This window comes from Diabrotica undecimpunctata, chromosome 3 (genome assembly GCF_040954645.1).
Source record: "Diabrotica undecimpunctata isolate CICGRU chromosome 3, icDiaUnde3, whole genome shotgun sequence".
Lineage (NCBI taxonomy): Eukaryota > Metazoa > Arthropoda > Insecta > Coleoptera > Chrysomelidae > Diabrotica > Diabrotica undecimpunctata.
In genome coordinates, this window is record NC_092805.1 from 79,845,352 (window position 1) to 79,865,329 (window position 19,978).

General features: G+C 30.1%; 1 protein-coding gene across 1 annotated transcript in view; it reads left to right on the top strand.

Annotated features, from left to right (window-relative positions):
* Window positions 1-19,978, top strand: part of LOC140436945 (pickpocket protein 28-like) — a 144,078-nt gene that overhangs the window by 69,525 nt on the left and 54,575 nt on the right. Inside the window, exon 4 of the mRNA XM_072526126.1 lies at window positions 3,309-3,460. Within this exon, the coding sequence (XP_072382227.1) occupies window positions 3,309-3,460 (152 nt within the window). The remainder of the gene's footprint in view (window positions 1-3,308; window positions 3,461-19,978) is intronic.

The window sequence follows — 19,978 nt, forward strand, 5'->3', positions numbered from 1 at the left end:
GAAAAGAAGTAAGCTTAGACCAAATACCAGCAGGAATTATTCAACTGGGGAAAAAATTAAACGGATAACAATATTCACTCCATTTACAGAAAAGGGGGTGACCCGCAAAAATTTTAAGAACTTCTTTAATAGCCTCCAGTCAACAATTTACTAATCATGTTTAAAAAACGTACGGAATGCACTGTATGTACTAACCCAAACCGTCAACATACTTGTTGTTGCAGTTATGTATTACGATCAACTTAAAGGTTATGCACGACTCCCCTCGTATAGGTACACAGGCATGCACCCGTGCGGGAGAAAAAAGATTTGTCATAACGTTACATTATGTCACATTTTAACGTTGAATATTTTATGGTCCCCTTTGGATTATAAAATGAATGATCGTTACTAAATAACTTTACAAAGCGAGTCGTTTGCTGGGTATTAAAGAAACGTCTATGGCCATCATATAATTTTACTCTATTTCACGTTCTATGACGCATTCCACGTTTGACACACTGTCTTGTTTAGTTTTCTGTCATTTTATTTGTTAAATCCTATCTCATTCTCGTCACAGTGTCAAGGAGCAGTAAATGTGTGCAGTGAACGGGAGAAATATGTTTAACAGTGAACGTTGGAGATTTTTCGAGTCTTTCATATTTTCTTCTTTGAGTGCCTCTCCTATCGGAGATTGGATATCATTAGGGCGATTCTAATTTTATTTACTGCTGTTTTGAATAATTCACTCATCACTAACTCATCAGGTGGCCAAAGTGTTTAAGTTTTCTCTTTTTTATATTCAGTATAACTTCTGGATCGTTATGTATTCTACGTATTACCCCTTCATTTGTAATTTTATCCACTCAACTTATTTTTAGTATACGGCAGTAGCACCACATCTCAAAGCTTTCAAGATTTGTAACATTCTTCTGTTTAAGAGTCCATGCCTCAACACCGTAAAGCTAAGTACTGAATACATACTAAGTAGTTAACTAAAAGTGGACGTATGCAAAGAGATGTATGGCGTAATCATATGGTATTCGCTAAATCCTGTCACGTAATATGCCACATACCTCTGTGCGTAAATTCGTTTTATTGCTGCCAGTTTAAGGTGTTATTAGATGCAGCCATGTTGAATTTCTCTCCACTATCGTATTATCTTCGTTAAATCTTATCATTTTAGGCTCCATATATCCTGATTAGACCTATAGGACCGGAGATACGCAACTAAGGCTCTTTTGACATAACATATATAGGAGCAAAGATATATACCTAAGGTCCTTTTGACGTGTTGATGTATTTGATTTCTACGTCGTAGTATTCTATTAGTTAAATGTTACCATTTGAGGTACTGTACGTCACGATTGGACTAATAGGATCGAAGATACATAACTAAGGCCCTTTTGCCAGGCTACTCTATTTAATTTGTGTATCTCATTGTATTCTATTAGTTTAATTCTATCATTTGAGGTACAAACCGTCACGATTGGACTAATAGGACCGCAGATACATAACTCAAACCCTTTTGATAAGCTGATGTATTTTATTTTTCTATCTTATTGTATTCGATTGGTTAAATCCTATCATTTGAGGTACTGTACGTCACGATTGGGCTACTAAAAACGAAGATACGTAACTAAGGCCCTTTTAACATTTTGCTTGTATTTGATTTCTATCTCATTGTATTCTATTAGTTAAATTCTATCATTTGAGGTATCGTACGTCACGATTGGACTAATAGAACTAAAGATACACAACTAAGGCCCTTTTGACATTGTTCTGTATTTGATTTTTGTATCCCATTGTATTCTCTATGTTAAATCCTATCATTAGAGGTACTATACGTCACGATTAGACTAATATAACCGAAGATATGTGACTACGGCCCTTTTGACATGTTGCTGTATTTAATTTTTTTATTTCATTTTTTTCAATTCGTTAAATCCTGTCATTTGAGATACTGTACGTCACGATTGGACTTATAGAAACGAAGATATATAATTAAGGCCTTTTTGACATGCTGCTATATTTGATTTTTCTGTCTTTTTTTATTTTCTGATTTTATTGGTTAAATCCTATCATTTGAGGGGCTGTACGTCGCGACTGGACCAATTGGAGCGAAGATACAATAGGTAGTTGCAATATATCATAACCCGATACTTTTAACCAACCATGATGCCAGAATGATTTGTGGATGAAAAGAATATATATATATATATATATATATATATATATATATATATATTCTTAAATTTACTATTTCATTGTGGGTAATATTATATTCAACAGCGATGCCAAATTTCTGATGCTAAAATGATTGATAATGAAAGTGGGATATACATTTTCATGTATATAATGGCAGCGAGTAAACGGTAAAACCCTGAACTAAATATATATAATATTTTCACTGTACCATCATTTTAGACTCAAACATTTTCTGGAATAAACTTGTATAACTCAGTAAGGGATAAAAAGAGAAAGCGGATATTTTAAAATATCAACACGGTATCAACACTCTAATCAATGAGATGGTTAAAATTCTTGTAACAAGTACAGGAAAAAAGTTATTAAGGTCTTGTAAAGTAGCGTCTATATACAGATGCTACTTTGCAAGACGATGCTAAATTTATGGTAAAAGCATAATGTATCGATGCGAAAATGATAGTATGATGTATATATATATATATATATATATATATATATATATATATATATATATATATATATAAATTAGTAACTATTTTTCTCCTTATCTTCGCAAAAAAGAAATATCTTCGGTAAAGCTGAAACTGGCTGAGATGCAAAATCGATTCCTATAAAACCCATCCCCGCAATATCTTACAATATTTTAGCAGGAAAATGAACAAAACTAAAATTGTATAAAATATAATCCTCTCCATTTTTGTTTGTGAACATTTCTATCTTTTGGTTATTAATAAAGGAGATAATTCAATAATTATGTTTAATCAAACGTAATTAGTAATTTAGTGAACAAAATCCTTTAAATTATAGATGGCTACTAACGCTGCGGCGGAGTTCAGTCGAAATTATAAACTTACATTACTATTGGCCCCTCCTACAGCTTAGAATTATAAAATTTGGGGTAGCTCGCCACTCAAGGTTAGACCTTTTTTCGTCTATCCCAATTGTATTAATATCGTGTATTACTACAATGCAAACAATCACTTTTGTAGATATCACTTTTGTCATGCCATTCACTTCTTCCTATAAACACATATTGCACGCAATGGTCGCTGTTTGTAACTGCTCATGGTAGGTCGTTGTGCAAAGAAATCTAAAAAATATTTTCTTACCTTATTTTACAGCTAAAACCGACGAGGAGAGAACAATTCTTCTTTTGCTTATATATGGGGGAATCAATAGAATGCAACGACTTCTTTATTCCTATAATAACCGATGAAGGAGTGTGTTACACGTTCAATATGCTAGATCGGAAAGATATCTTTAAAGATAACGTGTAAGTAATTTCTGTTGATTTATATACCTACTATTTTTACTACTAGTGCAATATTCTCTCAATTCCTTTAAAACTTTCTACGTCTATCATTTAGGACACATTTAGTATTCTTTAAAGATAATGTGTAAATAAATTCGGTTAATTTATATACCGTTATCTATATTAGTTTCCTCCTTTATTTTTATAAAACTTATAATGTCTCTCATTTAGGATAGATTAATTGTTGTATCAGACAGGCATCGTGTATTTAAAATTTCTGGAAACAGCGTGGATTTATATATAGAATAATGAATTATATATATATATATATATATATATATATATATATATATATATATATATATATATGTATTGATATGATATAGGAGAAAGAAAGATATTGTTTAAAAAATTAATTTATAAGTTATATACTAGATAATTTTAGATATAACAAGTATTTGGTTATTTTAAGAAGTTATATACTAGAGAATTTAATAAAAATATATTTATGTGAGGGCATTTTAATAAATTAGCATATAATAAGTGTAAAAAGTTGTAGTTTAATGTTGTAAATATATTTAAGTGAGCCATGTGCATAGGCAACCAACTATACAGTAAATTGACAGACAGAAATTAATCATAATACGAATGTAAAGTGCGGTTATAATAATAATGTTAGTTTAAAATGTTTAATTTATATATAGTTACTAATTTAAATGTTTAGTCTGATCTGAAAAGCCTAAATGTAAACAAAATTATCAATAAAAAATGAACGAATTCTCCAGAATGCAGAATTTGACCATTGTTTAGGGTCGAACATTCTCGAAATAATGGTTATGTCTGTAGAACGAACATATATTTTTTTCGAGAACAGTCATATAGAAGAAATAGAACTAAATAGAACATGATTTCTTACCAGATGATTCTAGAGCATCCAAAAAGATATAAATACCTGTGATTTGGATTCAAGATGGCCAGTTTATTATGCAAGTTAGTAGAAGATAGACTCAATAAGTTAGTGAAGTCAATTGTTCAGAATTTTCAAGATAGTGCAGTCAGAAAAGTTTTAGTAAGAAAGTAGGTCCAGTCCATTCAGTTACAAATAGTCCAATTGTTTAATATAGTGAATTAAATAAAGATTAAAAATTATGCATATATTTTAATGCACATTTATAATTATACACAAATAATTATTGAAGATTAAAAAAGTAATAGTATAAATCAACTTATAATAATTGGATATTGGTATATTGAAAAGAAGAATAAATATAAATGCTGTTTTGCTGGTTTGCTTGGTGGTTTATAAATGCTGGTGAAGAAAAATATATCTTAAATTGGTAGAAGCTGATAATTGGAAAAAGTAATTTCACAAAAACAAGGATAACCGAAGTACGAAGACATTCAGTGGTGATTAGAATCTATATAGTGGAAAACAGTTCATTTAGGCATTCAGTGAAAGAAAGGTACAACATTTTGTTAATATAATTTAGTTAGTGTCATAACAGTTTCAATTTTGAAGATAGTTTGTTTAAATTTTACATTGTCTATAGAATTTAATTAGTTTTATAAGAATATCAATTTAAAGATAGTTTATTTTAAATTTACATTGACTAGGTTAGATATATATATATATGTGTGTGTTTCATAATAGTTATAATAAAGATAATTTAAAAAAGTACTTATAAACTAATTCTTTGAGAACCGCGATAAAAACCCTATATTATTAAAAATACTCATTGCTCATCATTCAAACAAACAAAACATGATAACAATATATATATATATATATATATATATATATATATATATATATATATATATATTGAGATGATATTGAATATGGGAGGGGGAAGGGTGGTGATTTGAGAAATAATTTATAAGTTGTATACTAGAGAATATTATAAAAAGTATTTATATGAGGACATTCTTAAGAAATTAGCATAATAATAAGTTTAAAAAGTTTTTTTTATTTTGCAATGTATTTGGTTATTTTAATAAGTTATATATTGGAGAATATTATGAAAGGTATTTATATGAGGGCGTTCTTAAGGAATTAACATAATAATAGGTTGGAGGGTGTTTTGTTTTGCAGTGTATTTGTTTGTTTTCATGGTTATGATGTTGTCGATGTATTTGTGTGCACCATCTTTGTAGGCAGCCAAGTGTACACTGGGGTATATTTGGCTATGGATTTAAAATGGTGTCATTTATTAGTTTAAGGTGTGTAATTTATATATAAATTTGTGTTCTGATCTGAAAAGCCTAAATTTCTATAAAATTCTCGATAGAATTTTAGTTATAATAGTAGTTTTCTAGATACAATAGAAAAGAATTATCTAGAAATATAAAAACGGGATGTCAATAGAAAGAATTTAACCTTTGTTCGCAGTAGAATCTTCGCGAACATGATAATGTCTATGAAATAGAAGGATTCGAACATATCGAACATTTTATTTCAAGAACATTCTTGAACAGAAAAAATGATATAAATATGATGTGATTTGGATTCAAAAAGGGGTCAGTCAGTTCGTGAGATGTTCAGTAAGTTCAAATCAGATGGTCAGTCTTTAAGATCAGATTTTCAATGGGGACAGTTGTTCAGTAAGTTCAAGATAGAGGTCAGTCGGTCACTTGGTGAAATTTTCAATAGACTCAGTAATTTCAGTATGAGGTCAGATGTTCAATATAGTAAGTTCAGTAAGTCAGAATATAGTCAATTAGTATAGTTCAGTCAAGATACTCAGTTATCAGTGATTTAGTATATTAGATGAAGATTAAGAAACAGAATAAAGGGAATATTAATTGAAAATTAAAATTATATAATGGATATGGTGATTGGAGATTGGAAGAGAAAAAAAGATTATTAGAAAGAAGAATAAATAGAAGAGAAAAAAGAACAATATTTTACTGATTTATAAATACTATTAAGAAGAAAAATATTCTAAAATGGTGAAAGCTGATAATTAAAACATTGTGGTGTATTTGGCAAGGCAAGTTTACAAAAGAAAGATAAACGAGGCTGACAACGAAGACATTGAGTGGTGATTAAAATCTTTATTGTGGAAAACAGTTTCATTTAGGCATTTAGTGACAGAAAGGTACCAAATTTTGTTAATATAAGTTAATTAATGTCATAAGAATTTCAATTTAAAGATAGTTTGTTTTAAATTTATATTGTCTATATAATTTAATTAGTGTCATAAGAATTTCAATTTAAAGATAGTATGTTTTAAATTTACATTGTTTATATTAGATATATATGTGTGTTTCATAATAATCATAATAAAGATAATTTCAAAAAGTGCTTACAAACTAATTCTTTAAGAACCGCGATAAAAAACCTATATATATATATATATATATATATATATATATATATATATATATATATATATATACAGATTGAACGAATTTAAAACGGAACATACGAAATCAATGTATTTCGGCTCAACTCCGCTCTAGGTGGTTGGCCAACAAAAGGTTGTCAAATAATTATATTATAAAAATCCAATACTTCAGCGGGCTACTGGATTCGGAACTCATTCAAGAACAAGTCAAAACTCCACCCCCAAATAGGTTGCCTAGAATCACTGAAAACTAGACTAAACAAGCAGTTATTATGCTGTCAAACCACTTATCGCTTCCTTATAGTCCAAGAGATAGAGCCGAATTTATAATGTTAACTATTAAATATTTTTGGTATAACAAATAGTAATTTTACTTATTTTTTATTACAATAAAAAGGTTTTTAAATTTATATTGCATAAATAATGATTGTTCAGATATAAGAAAAATTTGATTTATTAGTACATTAATAATCAAATACAAAATATATTATTTCTATTTATCAATAGGTAAAATTCAATTTGTAGAATTCCTTTAACATTTTACAAATAATTATTAATAAAAATCAATTTAATAGTGGAGTTATCAATTTTTTAAGTTTTGAAATTTACTTTGTAGATATTTTCAATATTTTTTTTAACTTTCAAATTGATTGAATTTTTTTTCATTAGTTAATTATAATTTTACAAATGCTGTTTGGACATTAATTTTGCATCATTATTATTTTAAAATATTAAAATAATAATGATGCGCGTTCATTTAGATCAGTAATTCTAGACGCATGCGCTAAATGTAATAAGTATCAAGATGCTTTTATTCAACTTGGTGAAACTGACTTCGATTGTAATGAAGTTTTTGAAACCTTAGTCACTTATATGGAACAGGACTGACGAGAACAATTCCAAAAAGAAAAGTAAACGATGTCAGATTTTTACTATTTAACCGGCAGTATAAGTTGCATGATGTGAACGAGCCTTAAAAAAAAACTAAAAAATTTCGATGCTTCAAGCTTACCACCATGTCAAGATGAATTACACCAACATCTACTGCGAGCTCATTATATTTCAAATATTTGGACAAATGCTCATAAAAAAGTACCAACAGAATTGATTGTTGAAGAACATGGTTGGGAGTTTGAAGATGAAACATATAAATTCAAATGGTTTAGTGGACCTCAGATGCCAGAATCAGTTCGAGAAGTAGTGATTGAAAATGAAGCAGATAATGAATGTGATATTATTGAAAGTGAAAGTGACGAAGATGATGAATGTGATAACATCAATGAGAGTGAGAAAAATGACGAAGTTTTTCTAAATTTTTTTTTTCTTATCGGAAAAATTGTTTGAAAATTTTTGGAAAAAAATCATGGTATAACTTACAGAAAATTGAAAGGATTCTACAAATTAGATTTTACCTCAAAAAATTACGAAAATTTTCATTTACGGAAATTTTTTTGGAAAATTTTGAGGAAAACTCTACTTGACGCTTCTCAGAATAGTAACAGAAGTGAGCATACAAATTTTCAAATCAATCGGTATAAAAATATCATAATAAAATCAGTTTGAAAATTGTTACCGAGACCTAAAATGCGCAGGCAAGTGGTACATTTGACCCCGTTTTGTGGCTCTCTGTACCAACCCAGCTGTCCGCCCTTTTGGATTTAGAGTTTTTAGGGGCTAAATAATAAGCCATGAAAATGGCGGACATATTACTTATCGTTAATTTTTCCCCAAAAAATTGCAACTTCACCCCTGTCCGCCACCCCTTATGTACCCACTCTCGCGTCCGCCCTTTGGGATTTCGTCTAGTTATACCAAGATCTTACTCTGGGCAAATTTTCAGCCATATTATCGATCGTTAATTTTTCCGAAAAAAATTTCAACATCATCCCGGTATAGCCACCCCCTGTACCACGAGGGACGTCCGCCTGTAAGGCAAAGTCTTAACCCAGTTACAATGAATATATTCCAATAGAGAAATGTCATATTACTGATCAGTTCAAAATTTCGGCTCTATCTCTCCGACTATTAGGCAAGCTCTTCTTTCTTTTAAAGGAGACAGATAGTTGAACGATATTTTATACAATGTCTATCACCGGGTATGTATTTATTTTTGTCCAAGTTTTATATTGGTCCACTATTTCAAATGCAGTTCAAACAGACATATATTAAATTGTATGTTCCGTTTTAAATTGGTTCAATCTGTATATATATTGTGACGATTGGGGTTTATAGAAAATAATTTATAATTTATAAATATTTAAATAAGTTATATACTAGAGAATTTAATAAAAATTATTTATGTGAGGGTATTTTTAAGAAATTATCATATAAAAAGTGTAAGAAGTTGTATTTTAATGTTGTAAATATATTTAAGTGAGCCATGTGCATAGGCAACCAAAAATACTCTCGAAGTGACAGATAGAAATTAAGAATTATAAGGAATATAAAGTGGGGTTATAATAATATATTGTTTGAAATGTATGTTTTATTAAATTAGAGTGTTAGTTACTAATTTGAATGTTTATTCTGATCTGAAAAGCCTAAATGTCAACAAAATTATCAATGGAACATTAACGAATTCTCCAGAGTGCAGAGTGTGACCATTGTTTACGGTCGAACATTCTGGAATAATGATTATGTCGGTGGATGGAACAGATATTTTTTCGAGAACATCCATATCGAAGAAATAGAACGAAATTGGAACATGATCTCTTACCAGATGGTTCTAGAATATCCAAAAAGATATAAATACCCGTGATTTGGATTCAAGATGGAGTTTTTAGTCAGAAGTCAGGCCAGTTCATTATGAAAGTTAGTAGACACATTTAGTTAGTGAATAGTGAAGTAAATTGTTCAGAATTTTCAAGAAGTCAGTCAGAAAAGTTTAGTAAGAAATATGAAAGTTAGTTGGAGTCAGTGAATCAGGTACAAATAGTCAAATTGTTTAATATAGTGAGTTAAATGAAGATTAAAAATTATGCATATAATTTAATGCACATTTATAATTATACACAAATAATTATTGAAGATTAAAAAAAGTATATTGGAAGAAATTAAATTATATTATGGTTGGAGATTAGTATAAATCAACTTATAATAATTGGATATTGGTATATTAAAAAGAAGAATAAATATAAATGCTGTTTGCTGGTTTGGTTGGTGGTGTATAAATGCTGGTGAAGAAAACTATATCTTAAATTGGTAGAAGCTGATAATTGAAAAAAGTAATTTCACAAAAAAACAAGGATAACTGAAGTACGAAGACATTCAGTGGTGATTAGAATCTATATAGTGGAAAACAGTTCATTTAGGCATTCAGTGAAAGAAAGGTACAAAATTTTGTTAATATAATTTAGTTAGTGTCATAACAATTTCAAATTTGAAGATAGTTTGTTTAAATTTTACATTGTCTATAGAATTTAATTAGTTTTATAAGAATATCAATTTAAAGATAGTTTATTTTAAATTTACATTGGCTAGGTTAGATATATATGTGTGTTTCATAATAGTTATAATAAAGATAATTTAAAAAAGTACTTACAAACTAATTCTTTGAGAACCGCGATAAAAACCCTATATATTATTAAAAATACTCATTGCTCATCATTCAAACAAAACAACACATCATAACAATATATATATATATATATATATATATATATATATATATATATATATATATATGTATATATATTATATATATATTTATGTATATTATATACGGAGTTTGGGTTTAGCAGCCAAAGCGAACACACGTGCAGACAACGACATCGACGAAAATAAATTCGCATATCGGACCTTTTCACGGTGTCGGAAGTCAAATAATAAATACAAGCGATTAAAGTAAAATATAGATAATAAGTGTTTATAAAAAAGAACTTTCGATTCGTCTACATTGAAAAAAAAAACGTAATTTAATTAAAATAGTGAAAGTAGCATTGATAAATAAATTAGGTTTCGGCAAAGTGACAAAAAGATAAGAAATATTTATCGGTTGGTTTTTAAGATCATTAGCCAGATAATTAAGTAAACAATACAACAGGATATCGTAAGTAAGCAAAATTTTAGTTTTAATAGTAATAATAGTAGCTTTGATACAAACAATATAAACATATAGTCAGGGCCGGCTTCTGAGTTTTAGGAATAAAAGTGTTGGAGTATTGGACGCAGCCAGCGCGGGTGTGGGCGGAAATTTGAATTGAGTAGAGTTTTCGCACAACTGCACCCGTGACGCAGTGACTAATAACCCTGGCACAGAAAATTACTATAAATAAAGAACAATGAATTCAGATGAGGAGTTAACTGATGAAGGAAAAAGGAGGAGAGAAGATGATGAATATTACTCCAGGAGATCAAAAAAAACACCGAGAACCCCACAAAAAAGAGAAGAAGAAAACACAAGTGGAATCGACCAAATGATGAAAATGATGAAAGAACTAGCAGTGGATGTAAAAGACATAAAAAAAGAACAATATAGATCACGAGACGAAATTACGCAACTAAAGAGGGAAATTACAGAACTAAAAGATCAACAAAGCGACTACAAAGATGAAATAAGAAAGATGCGAGAAACAAACGAAAAAGCTATTAAACAAATAGGCCAATTAGAGAAAGAAATTACCGCAGCAAACGAAAAAATAAAGAAACTGTAAAGAGAAAAAAAGAGGAAAAATGTAGTAATACAAGGACTAAACATTGACACAAATGATCAAAAACCATTGCGAGAGGCCGTAGAGAACTTTCTAGAAAAAGAACTACAAGTGTCAGTAGATGTAAATGGAGCGAGAAAAATAGGAGAAAATACTACCTTAGTAGAACTTAACAGCGTGAAGAACAAAATTGAAGTAATGAAAAATAAAAATAAACTAAAAAACAAAACAGACGAGCGAATCTACATAAATGATGATATGTCAAAGGAGGAAAGAATTGTCCAGAAAGAAATTAGAAGTAAGGCTATGGCAGAGAGATATAATGGAAAAAATGTAAAAATAGGATTCCAGAAGCTAATCATAGATGGAGAAATATGGACATGGAATAACAGCTAACGACAATTCTGTGGCTAGAAGGCAAAAGGGGATAACTCTCATTTGGAAGTTTTTCAGTACAGACATTTTTAGTTCATATGGTCTTTTTTTTTACCTTATAGAGGTAATATTAATAACGTTTGTATATTTCTAGATCCGACTTACATTCTGTTAGATATATTTAATTTTTTAAGTGTTTTTTCTTAAATTAATATCCATGTGTCCAATATTTTGATAAATTAAAAAAAATATTTTAGGATATTTATTATTTTTATTTATTTCAAGAAAGCATAAGGAGATAAGTCAAGTTATAGTTGAAATGAACATAAAATCATCTTGGTAAAGGGGGTTATGTAGATTTATACCCTTATGCTCGGTAGTAACTTGGTTAACATTATATGTGCACTGTAGTGTTAACTGCAGTTATTTCTACATACAAAGGGCAACCACAATAAAGCAAAGAAAATATTTTGTTCTGGATATAGCATTGACAGAACAAGAAATAAAACGTAAATTTTTTCAAAAAGTTTATTAAACATGGCGGTTTCTATAGCAATCTGATGATACATTTACAAATTAACAATTGATCAAGATGATACTTAGAAAGAGAATTAAAGGCGCATCCTAAACACAAAATAAAAACATATATTCTATATAATACGAACAGAATAGCTTTCGCAGGAAGAAAAAAAAATTTTGATGAACACAAATATTTTTCGGAAGCTGTTTCTTTAAAATAATAAACTACACAAATATTTGTTTTAGAATATTTTATTAAAAATCGTCATCACTAAAATAATTATCTATGTCTGGATCTGTGTCAGCAGTATTATCCAGATCTTGTGAATTTCGTGGGATTTGGGCAAGTCCACGATATCATTATTTTGCACTCTCATCAACTAACATAATAAGGTCTGAAAGATCACTTACTTTTTTTTCACTTATTTGTCTTGGCTTATCATACAAATTATCTAAAGTAATGTTCTTGATATCGATGAGTGTATCTTTTTTTTGTCTTCTAAAATTTATTTCTTGAAATGGCTGATATTCCTGAAGCGATGTTTTAAAATTAATAATGCCAAATTCCTTGGTGTATCTTAGCCATTTCATATTTCTCCAGCAAATTTCAGTCTTATTGTCTCTCTTTTTTCTCTTTATTAACATTCCTTTTAGCAGAAAGCATTTCAGAAGGTAAATTAGCAAAACTCTTAAATAAACAAGAAGCAATTTCGTTGGCACGTAAAACACGGTATTAGTTTGTAAGTAAGGAATAGGAAAAACCTGTTGTAAGTCAAATACAAATATTTTTTGACTTTTGCTGTTTATACATTTTAATTTGTCTAATCTCTTTGATTCGTAAGCAGTTTAAAATTCTATATGATGATCTGCTAATAAATTCTCATATTTTTTCCTTGCATCAGCTGTCTTACTGATATTAATATGATTCTGAAAAATATCACAATTGTTACAGGTATCGTTGCTTGGTTTTTTAAACTTTAAGCCTAATTTATCGATTGTTTGAGAGTAAACTTTATAAGAAACCGGTTCAGATGTTATGTCCTGGGTATACATTTGATACATCTTAGCTTTTGTTAATTCTGCTACTAGATACTTTTTACTAGTATGTTTTTGTGAGTAGTGAGACTCATAGGCAGGAAATTTTGATATGTGGCTATAGACGAGTTCCATTCTAGATTCGGAAATTTTGTTTTTTGGTTCATGCCTGCCTCTGCTGTCAGCCATATTAATACCACAGTTGGATGACATTTTCTTTTTTGTAACAGTTTCTATAAATTTATTACTTTTGTCAAAAATAGCACAAAAACATACCTTGCAGCATTGGATTCTTCCTCCCTGGATTTCTATAAAATATGTAAAACACTTTTGCCTATATTTTTTGAAGGTTTATCAGTATCACTTCTGTTAGTAGTAATCTTCTTGTCAGAAATTTGAATTAATGAGGCAATACAACTTACCTTTCTACCGGAGTTGCCCATTCTCCAGTAATTTTGAAACAGAGATAATCTATGTTCACCAAATATTTTTTTTTACACTTTCTTCTACAATCTCGCAGTGACCGTGACTGCCTAGCTTTATTGCGTTTCCTTTGTCTGTTTCATATCCTTTACCCGTATTTCGTAAAACCTGTCTATTTTTTCTTTTTCCTACTTTTCGTTTCAATATTGTGTGCATTGGTTGGCCATGTTCTTCATTGTTTTCAAAATTTGGTTCATCTGAGCCATTTTTCTCCTGTTCGGTGTCAGAATCACTATGGTGGTCTTCTTGAATGTGATCATAGGCCGGGTCTTTTACGCTGTCGTCTGAGTCAAAATCTTGCTGTATATTTTCTTTTACTAAAAAAAAGTATGGAATGTAGTGATCAATAATCAACAATTATACCACACGTGGAGGAATAATAATTGTTATTTCGAGTTGCCATCGTAGTGAACGTTCCTTGATAAAATTTGCGTGTGCTCTCTTCACAATCTAGACAAGTACAAGAAACTGATACGAATATGATTTTCGTGGACACCGCATTCTTGCAAAAAGGGATAACTTTGTATATCCTAGCAATACTTTCATATATATTTCTTCTATCACATTCCGGCAAAAGGGGTTATCTTGATTTAATCCCTTTTACTAGCACACATTTCGCATAATTCTCAAGTTAACATGACTTAAATCATTTTGCTTCTCAGTTAATTTCATAATGTTAGAAAATATGTGCACATATACCATTTTACTAGTAATTACTATTTTGCTCTCCAGAAGATATCTTGAGTTATATCCTTAAAACAGTCGTAACGATTAAATTGTAGCCAAGTTACCCCTTTTTGATCAATAATAATATTTTAATTAGTAAACTTTCACTTAACTCTCTTTACCAAGATTGTGCAGAATCAAAAATGCTGTCGAATGGTATACATAACACTATTTCGCAAAAAATCGACTTATCCCCTTTTGCCTTCCAGCCACAGAATTAGTAAAAGATAAAAATGTAAAACCAAAAAACTAACAGCAAAATTTAAACAGGCTAAAATAACGAAGACGACTTGGCAAGATAAAGGTACAAGAGATGAACAAAATGTAGAGATCATTACTGGAAACAAAGTAATATACGAATGCATATTAGTAGGGACATGGAATGTAAGAGGAACGTACGAGGAAGGAAAACTAAAACACATAACCGACGAATGCAAAAAATACAAGTTCGAAATAGTAGCACTACAAGAAACAAAACAATTAGGGCAAAACTCAATGGAAATAAACGACTATTTATTTTTCAACAGCGGGGGAGAAAATAGAATGTTAGGCACAGGCTTTGTGGTAAATAAAAAGCTGAAAGATCTAATCGTTGACTTCAAACCAATTTCAGAGAGAATATGTGTATTAAGAATAAGAGGAAAATACCAAAAAATAACATTTATAAATATACATGCACCGACTGAAGACAAAAGTATAGAAATAAAAGAAGACTTTTATAATCAAATAGATACAGTATTCGAAAATATCCCCAAATACGATGTAAAAATAGTGCTAGGTGATAGTAATGCAAAAATAGGAAAAGAAGAAATATATGTACCCACCATAGGAAAATACAGCTTGCATGAAACAACGAACGAAAATGGTCACTTCCTAATTGATTTCGCGAAAGAAAGAAATATGATCATTATGAGCACATACTTCCAACACAAAAGAATACACCAAGGAACGTGGAGATCACCGGATGGGAAAACCATAAACCAAATTGATCATGTGCTTGTCGAAAAAGATATGCAAAAATGTATAAAGAACATAAGAACATATAGAGGTCCAGATGCAGATTCAGATCACTTTATAGTTGGAATACAAATGAAACAACTTATTCCAGTGCTTAGAAACCAGCGGAAGAAAAAGTATAAAGCAACTAAACCTGTGAGACTACTGACAGAAGAGGAATAAAATAAATATGAAAGAATAGTCAGTAGAGGATTAGATAATATTGCAGAAAGTGGGGATATTGAACAAACATGGATGCAAATAAAAGTATGTATGACCAAAGCAGCTCAGGCCAGTAATAGAAATATAAAACACGAATACAAAGAATGGTTCGACGATGAATGCAAAATGGAACTAGATGAACGAAATAAATTAAGAATGAAAATGATGCAAGAAAAAACAACAGAGATAGAGAGAAAATACAATGAACAAAGGAAAAGAGCCAAAAGAATAATAAGATCTAAGAAAAGAAAATACAATGAAGATAAATTAAAATGTATAGAACAGAGCTATAAAAATAGAGAAATTAGAAACTTATATCAAGGGGTGAAAAATGAGAAAAAGGGGTACCAAGGAAAACCTGTACACTACAAAAACAAAAATAGAAGAAATTTAGTAAGTGACGAAGAAATATTGAGCAGATGGAAAGAATACTTTGAAGAACTTTTAAATGAAATTCCCACAACAGAATATGAAGAGGAAGAAGAAATGTATGAAAATGTCGATCAAGAACGAATAGAGGAAAGACCACCTAACGAAAAAGAAATAAAAGAAATAATAGAGAAACTAAAGAATAATAAGAGCCCAGGAAGAGATGAAGTAACAGCTGAAATGTTTAAATATGGAGGACCAGTACTAATTAAGCATTTGGAAAAGTTGCTAAAAGACATATGGGAACAAGAAAAATTACCGAAGGAATGGACCGAAGCGACACTGTGCCCTGTTCACAAAAAAGGCGACAAAAGTTTATGCCACAATTACAGGGGGATAGCCCTACTAAATGTTGCATATAAAATACTTGCAGTATATATAAAAGACAAGCTATCTCAAAATATAGATAATGACATAGGGGAATATCAATGTGGATTCAGAAGAGGGCGCAGCACAGTGGATCAAATTTTCCTACTGCGCGAAATACAAGCAGAAAGCTACGAATATGGGAAAGATACAATGGCCCTATTCATCGACTTTAAACAAGCGTTCGATAGGATAAAGCGCAAAGAAATATACAAAGCACTACGTGAAATGGGAATTAGTGAAAAACTGATGAGAATGGTAAAAATGACACTTCAAAAAACAGAGAATAGGGTTAAAATAAATGGCGAAGAAACAGATAAGTTTGAGGTTAGTGAGGGGGTGCGACAAGGAGACCCACTGTCATCGCTGTTGTTCAGTATCGTCCTCGAAGTTACCATCAGAGAAGCTGGAATCAACAGGTCAGGACTTATATATCAAAGAAAACACCAATGCTTAGCATTCGCTGACGACATTGTACTGATAGCCAGAAGTAAGCAAGAATTAAAAGAAATAATAAAAAGATTAGAAATGAAAGCGAGAAAGAAAGGGATGTACATAAATGAAGAAAAGACCAAATATATGGAATGGACAGAAAGAGATTACCTACAAGAACAATATCTGACAGTAATAACAGATGAAAAAACATATAAATTCGAAGAAGTAGAAATATTCCAGTATTTAGGAGCGACATTCACGAGAAGACCAAATATGAAGGAAGAAATCCAAGCGAGAATTATGGCCGGTAACCGTTGTATTTTTGCACTAAACAATTTATTAAGAAGCAAAAACATATCTAGAAGGGCTAAGATAAGAATATATAAGACAGTTATAAGACCTATTGTATTATATGCCAGTGAAACATGGACAATGAACAAATCCGAGCAAGTCTTGCTGCAAGTCTGGGAAAGAAAAATCCTCAGGAAAATATTTGGAGGTAAATTATGGAATGGTATATGGATAAAAAGACCAAATATGGAATTAGAGGAGATGTATGGAGAGCCGAATATCGTAGGGATCATAAAGTCACAAAGACTGAGATGGTTGGGACACATCCAAAGGATGGAAAACACGAGACTGCCAAAAAGAATGCTAATGGGAGGAATAGGAGGGAAAAGAAAGAAAGGCAGACCGAAAACCAGGTGGAAGAAGGATGTTGAAAAAGACATAGAAAAACTTAAAATACCAAACTGGAAAAATAAAGCAACAAACAGAAAAGAATGGAAAAGAATAGTAACCTAAGCCATGGGCCTTCTAGGCCTGGAGAGCTAAATTATATATATATATATATATATATATATATATATATATATATATATATATATATATATATATATATGTATATATATATATATGTATATATATATTATATATATATATATATATATATATATATATGTATATATATGTATATATATTATATGTATATATATATATATATATATATATATATATATATATATATATATATAAGTTAAGAAACCAGAACTGCTAATTCAACTATAATAAAAGGACAGCGTCAGCATGCCACACCTCGGCGTCACCGAGCTTATAAATTTACTTTTGCATTGTATAGCGTCACTCTTATTTTGCATTTTACTGTAGTAAGTAGTCCCTTGTAAATAAAGTTATTTTTTAAAAATATTGTTCTTGGACTTAGAAACATCATTGGCGCAGTCAGTACAGATTTTCGGAAATTACGTCGCTAACCGTTACAAAAATCGAACCGTTTCGCGTAGTTTTTCGTTTTAACGATTTACCGGAAAACCGAACCTTTTGTGAAAGTGTCAGCAGTGTCAAGATCAGCTTTAGACAAGGTATCACCAAGACCTGGGAAAAGAACAAAATCGTCTAACCCTAGAGGCAGCAGATTTAAGCAGTAGTTTCAACAAGACCTGGGAGAAGAACAAAATCGTCGAATCCTATAGGCAGAAATGCTGAAAATCTACATTTTAATGTAAGTGTTTCCTATTTTTACATTTTATTTTCCATTTTATTATTTCCATATTTGAAAATACTTATAGTCAGAGAGCTAACGGGAGTAAACAATTTTTAAAGATTTTATGATGTTATGAGATATTTTTAATAAGAGAAAGATTATTATTACTATATTATATTATCATATTTTTGAAAATATTTTATTATATTGAAGTTGAAAGTTTTATATTGAAACATATTTTACATTTTATTACAATTTAATATATTATCTGAATAAAAAGAATAAATATTTAATGAGTGAAACGATAGTAAATTAGATTTAAGTAGCCTTGTAGCAGAATTAAATTAAATTTTAGAACCAAATAGCGATAAAAATAACGAAATGGCTTAAATAAACTACCAATTGTTAAAACTTTACTTAGATTCTATCCCAGCATATGATGGTAATCCACATACCTTAACCATATTTATAGAAAATTATGAAAATTTAATAACTAATTTTGCCAGCCAAACAGACGGCACCTTAAATACATTTTTACTTCGAGCTATATAAGGTAAATTAAATGGAAGAGCTCAAATGTTAATAGGTTCTAGGACAGAATTAAATACATGGCAACTCGTAAAAGATGCCCTTAATCTTAGTTTTGGAGACCTGAGAGATCTCGATTGCCTTATCCAAGACCTGATAACGTTGAGGCCTTTCAAGAATGAAACCCCTTATAATTTTGGCATGCGATGCCAAGAAACACGTAGTTTAGTAACACAAAAATTAAATACGCTTAATATTAATGCACAAGAGAAATTAATTAGAATAAATAGTTACGATGACTTATGTTTAAAAACTTACATTAGAGGCTTACCCTTATCGTTACAAACAAATATACGATTGAGAAACCCAGACAGTTTAGAGAAAGCTATGAGCTTCGTTATCGAAGAAGAGAATTTTCTATATTCATTACAACGTGGAAATAATTTAAACTCACAAAATTCTTTTAGACCATCATCGAGACATAATCCTACGAGAAACAGTAATCCTAATCGAACTTTTATTCCTAGAAATAATTTTTAACAAAATCGCTCTAATATGAGATTTCCACCTTACCAATATCAAACCATCAGACCGCAATACCAAAATAATAATTTTTATCCCAACAATACTTTAAACCACACCAAAATCACTTCCGAAATTTCAATAATTATAATTCTAATTTCAACCCAAGAAATTTCTACAATAATAATTCTAATTTCCGACCATGGAACTTCCATACTAATAACCCTAATTTTCAACAAAGAAATGGCAATAGTAAACGCCAAAATCAAAATCAATACCAGCCAGAACCGATGGATACAAATTCACGAAATACTTCTTTAAGATCTAGACCACATTTTACCTCCACCCAATTATTTAATCAACAAATTAATAACGATCAAATACAATTCAAAAACCCCTTTGAAAA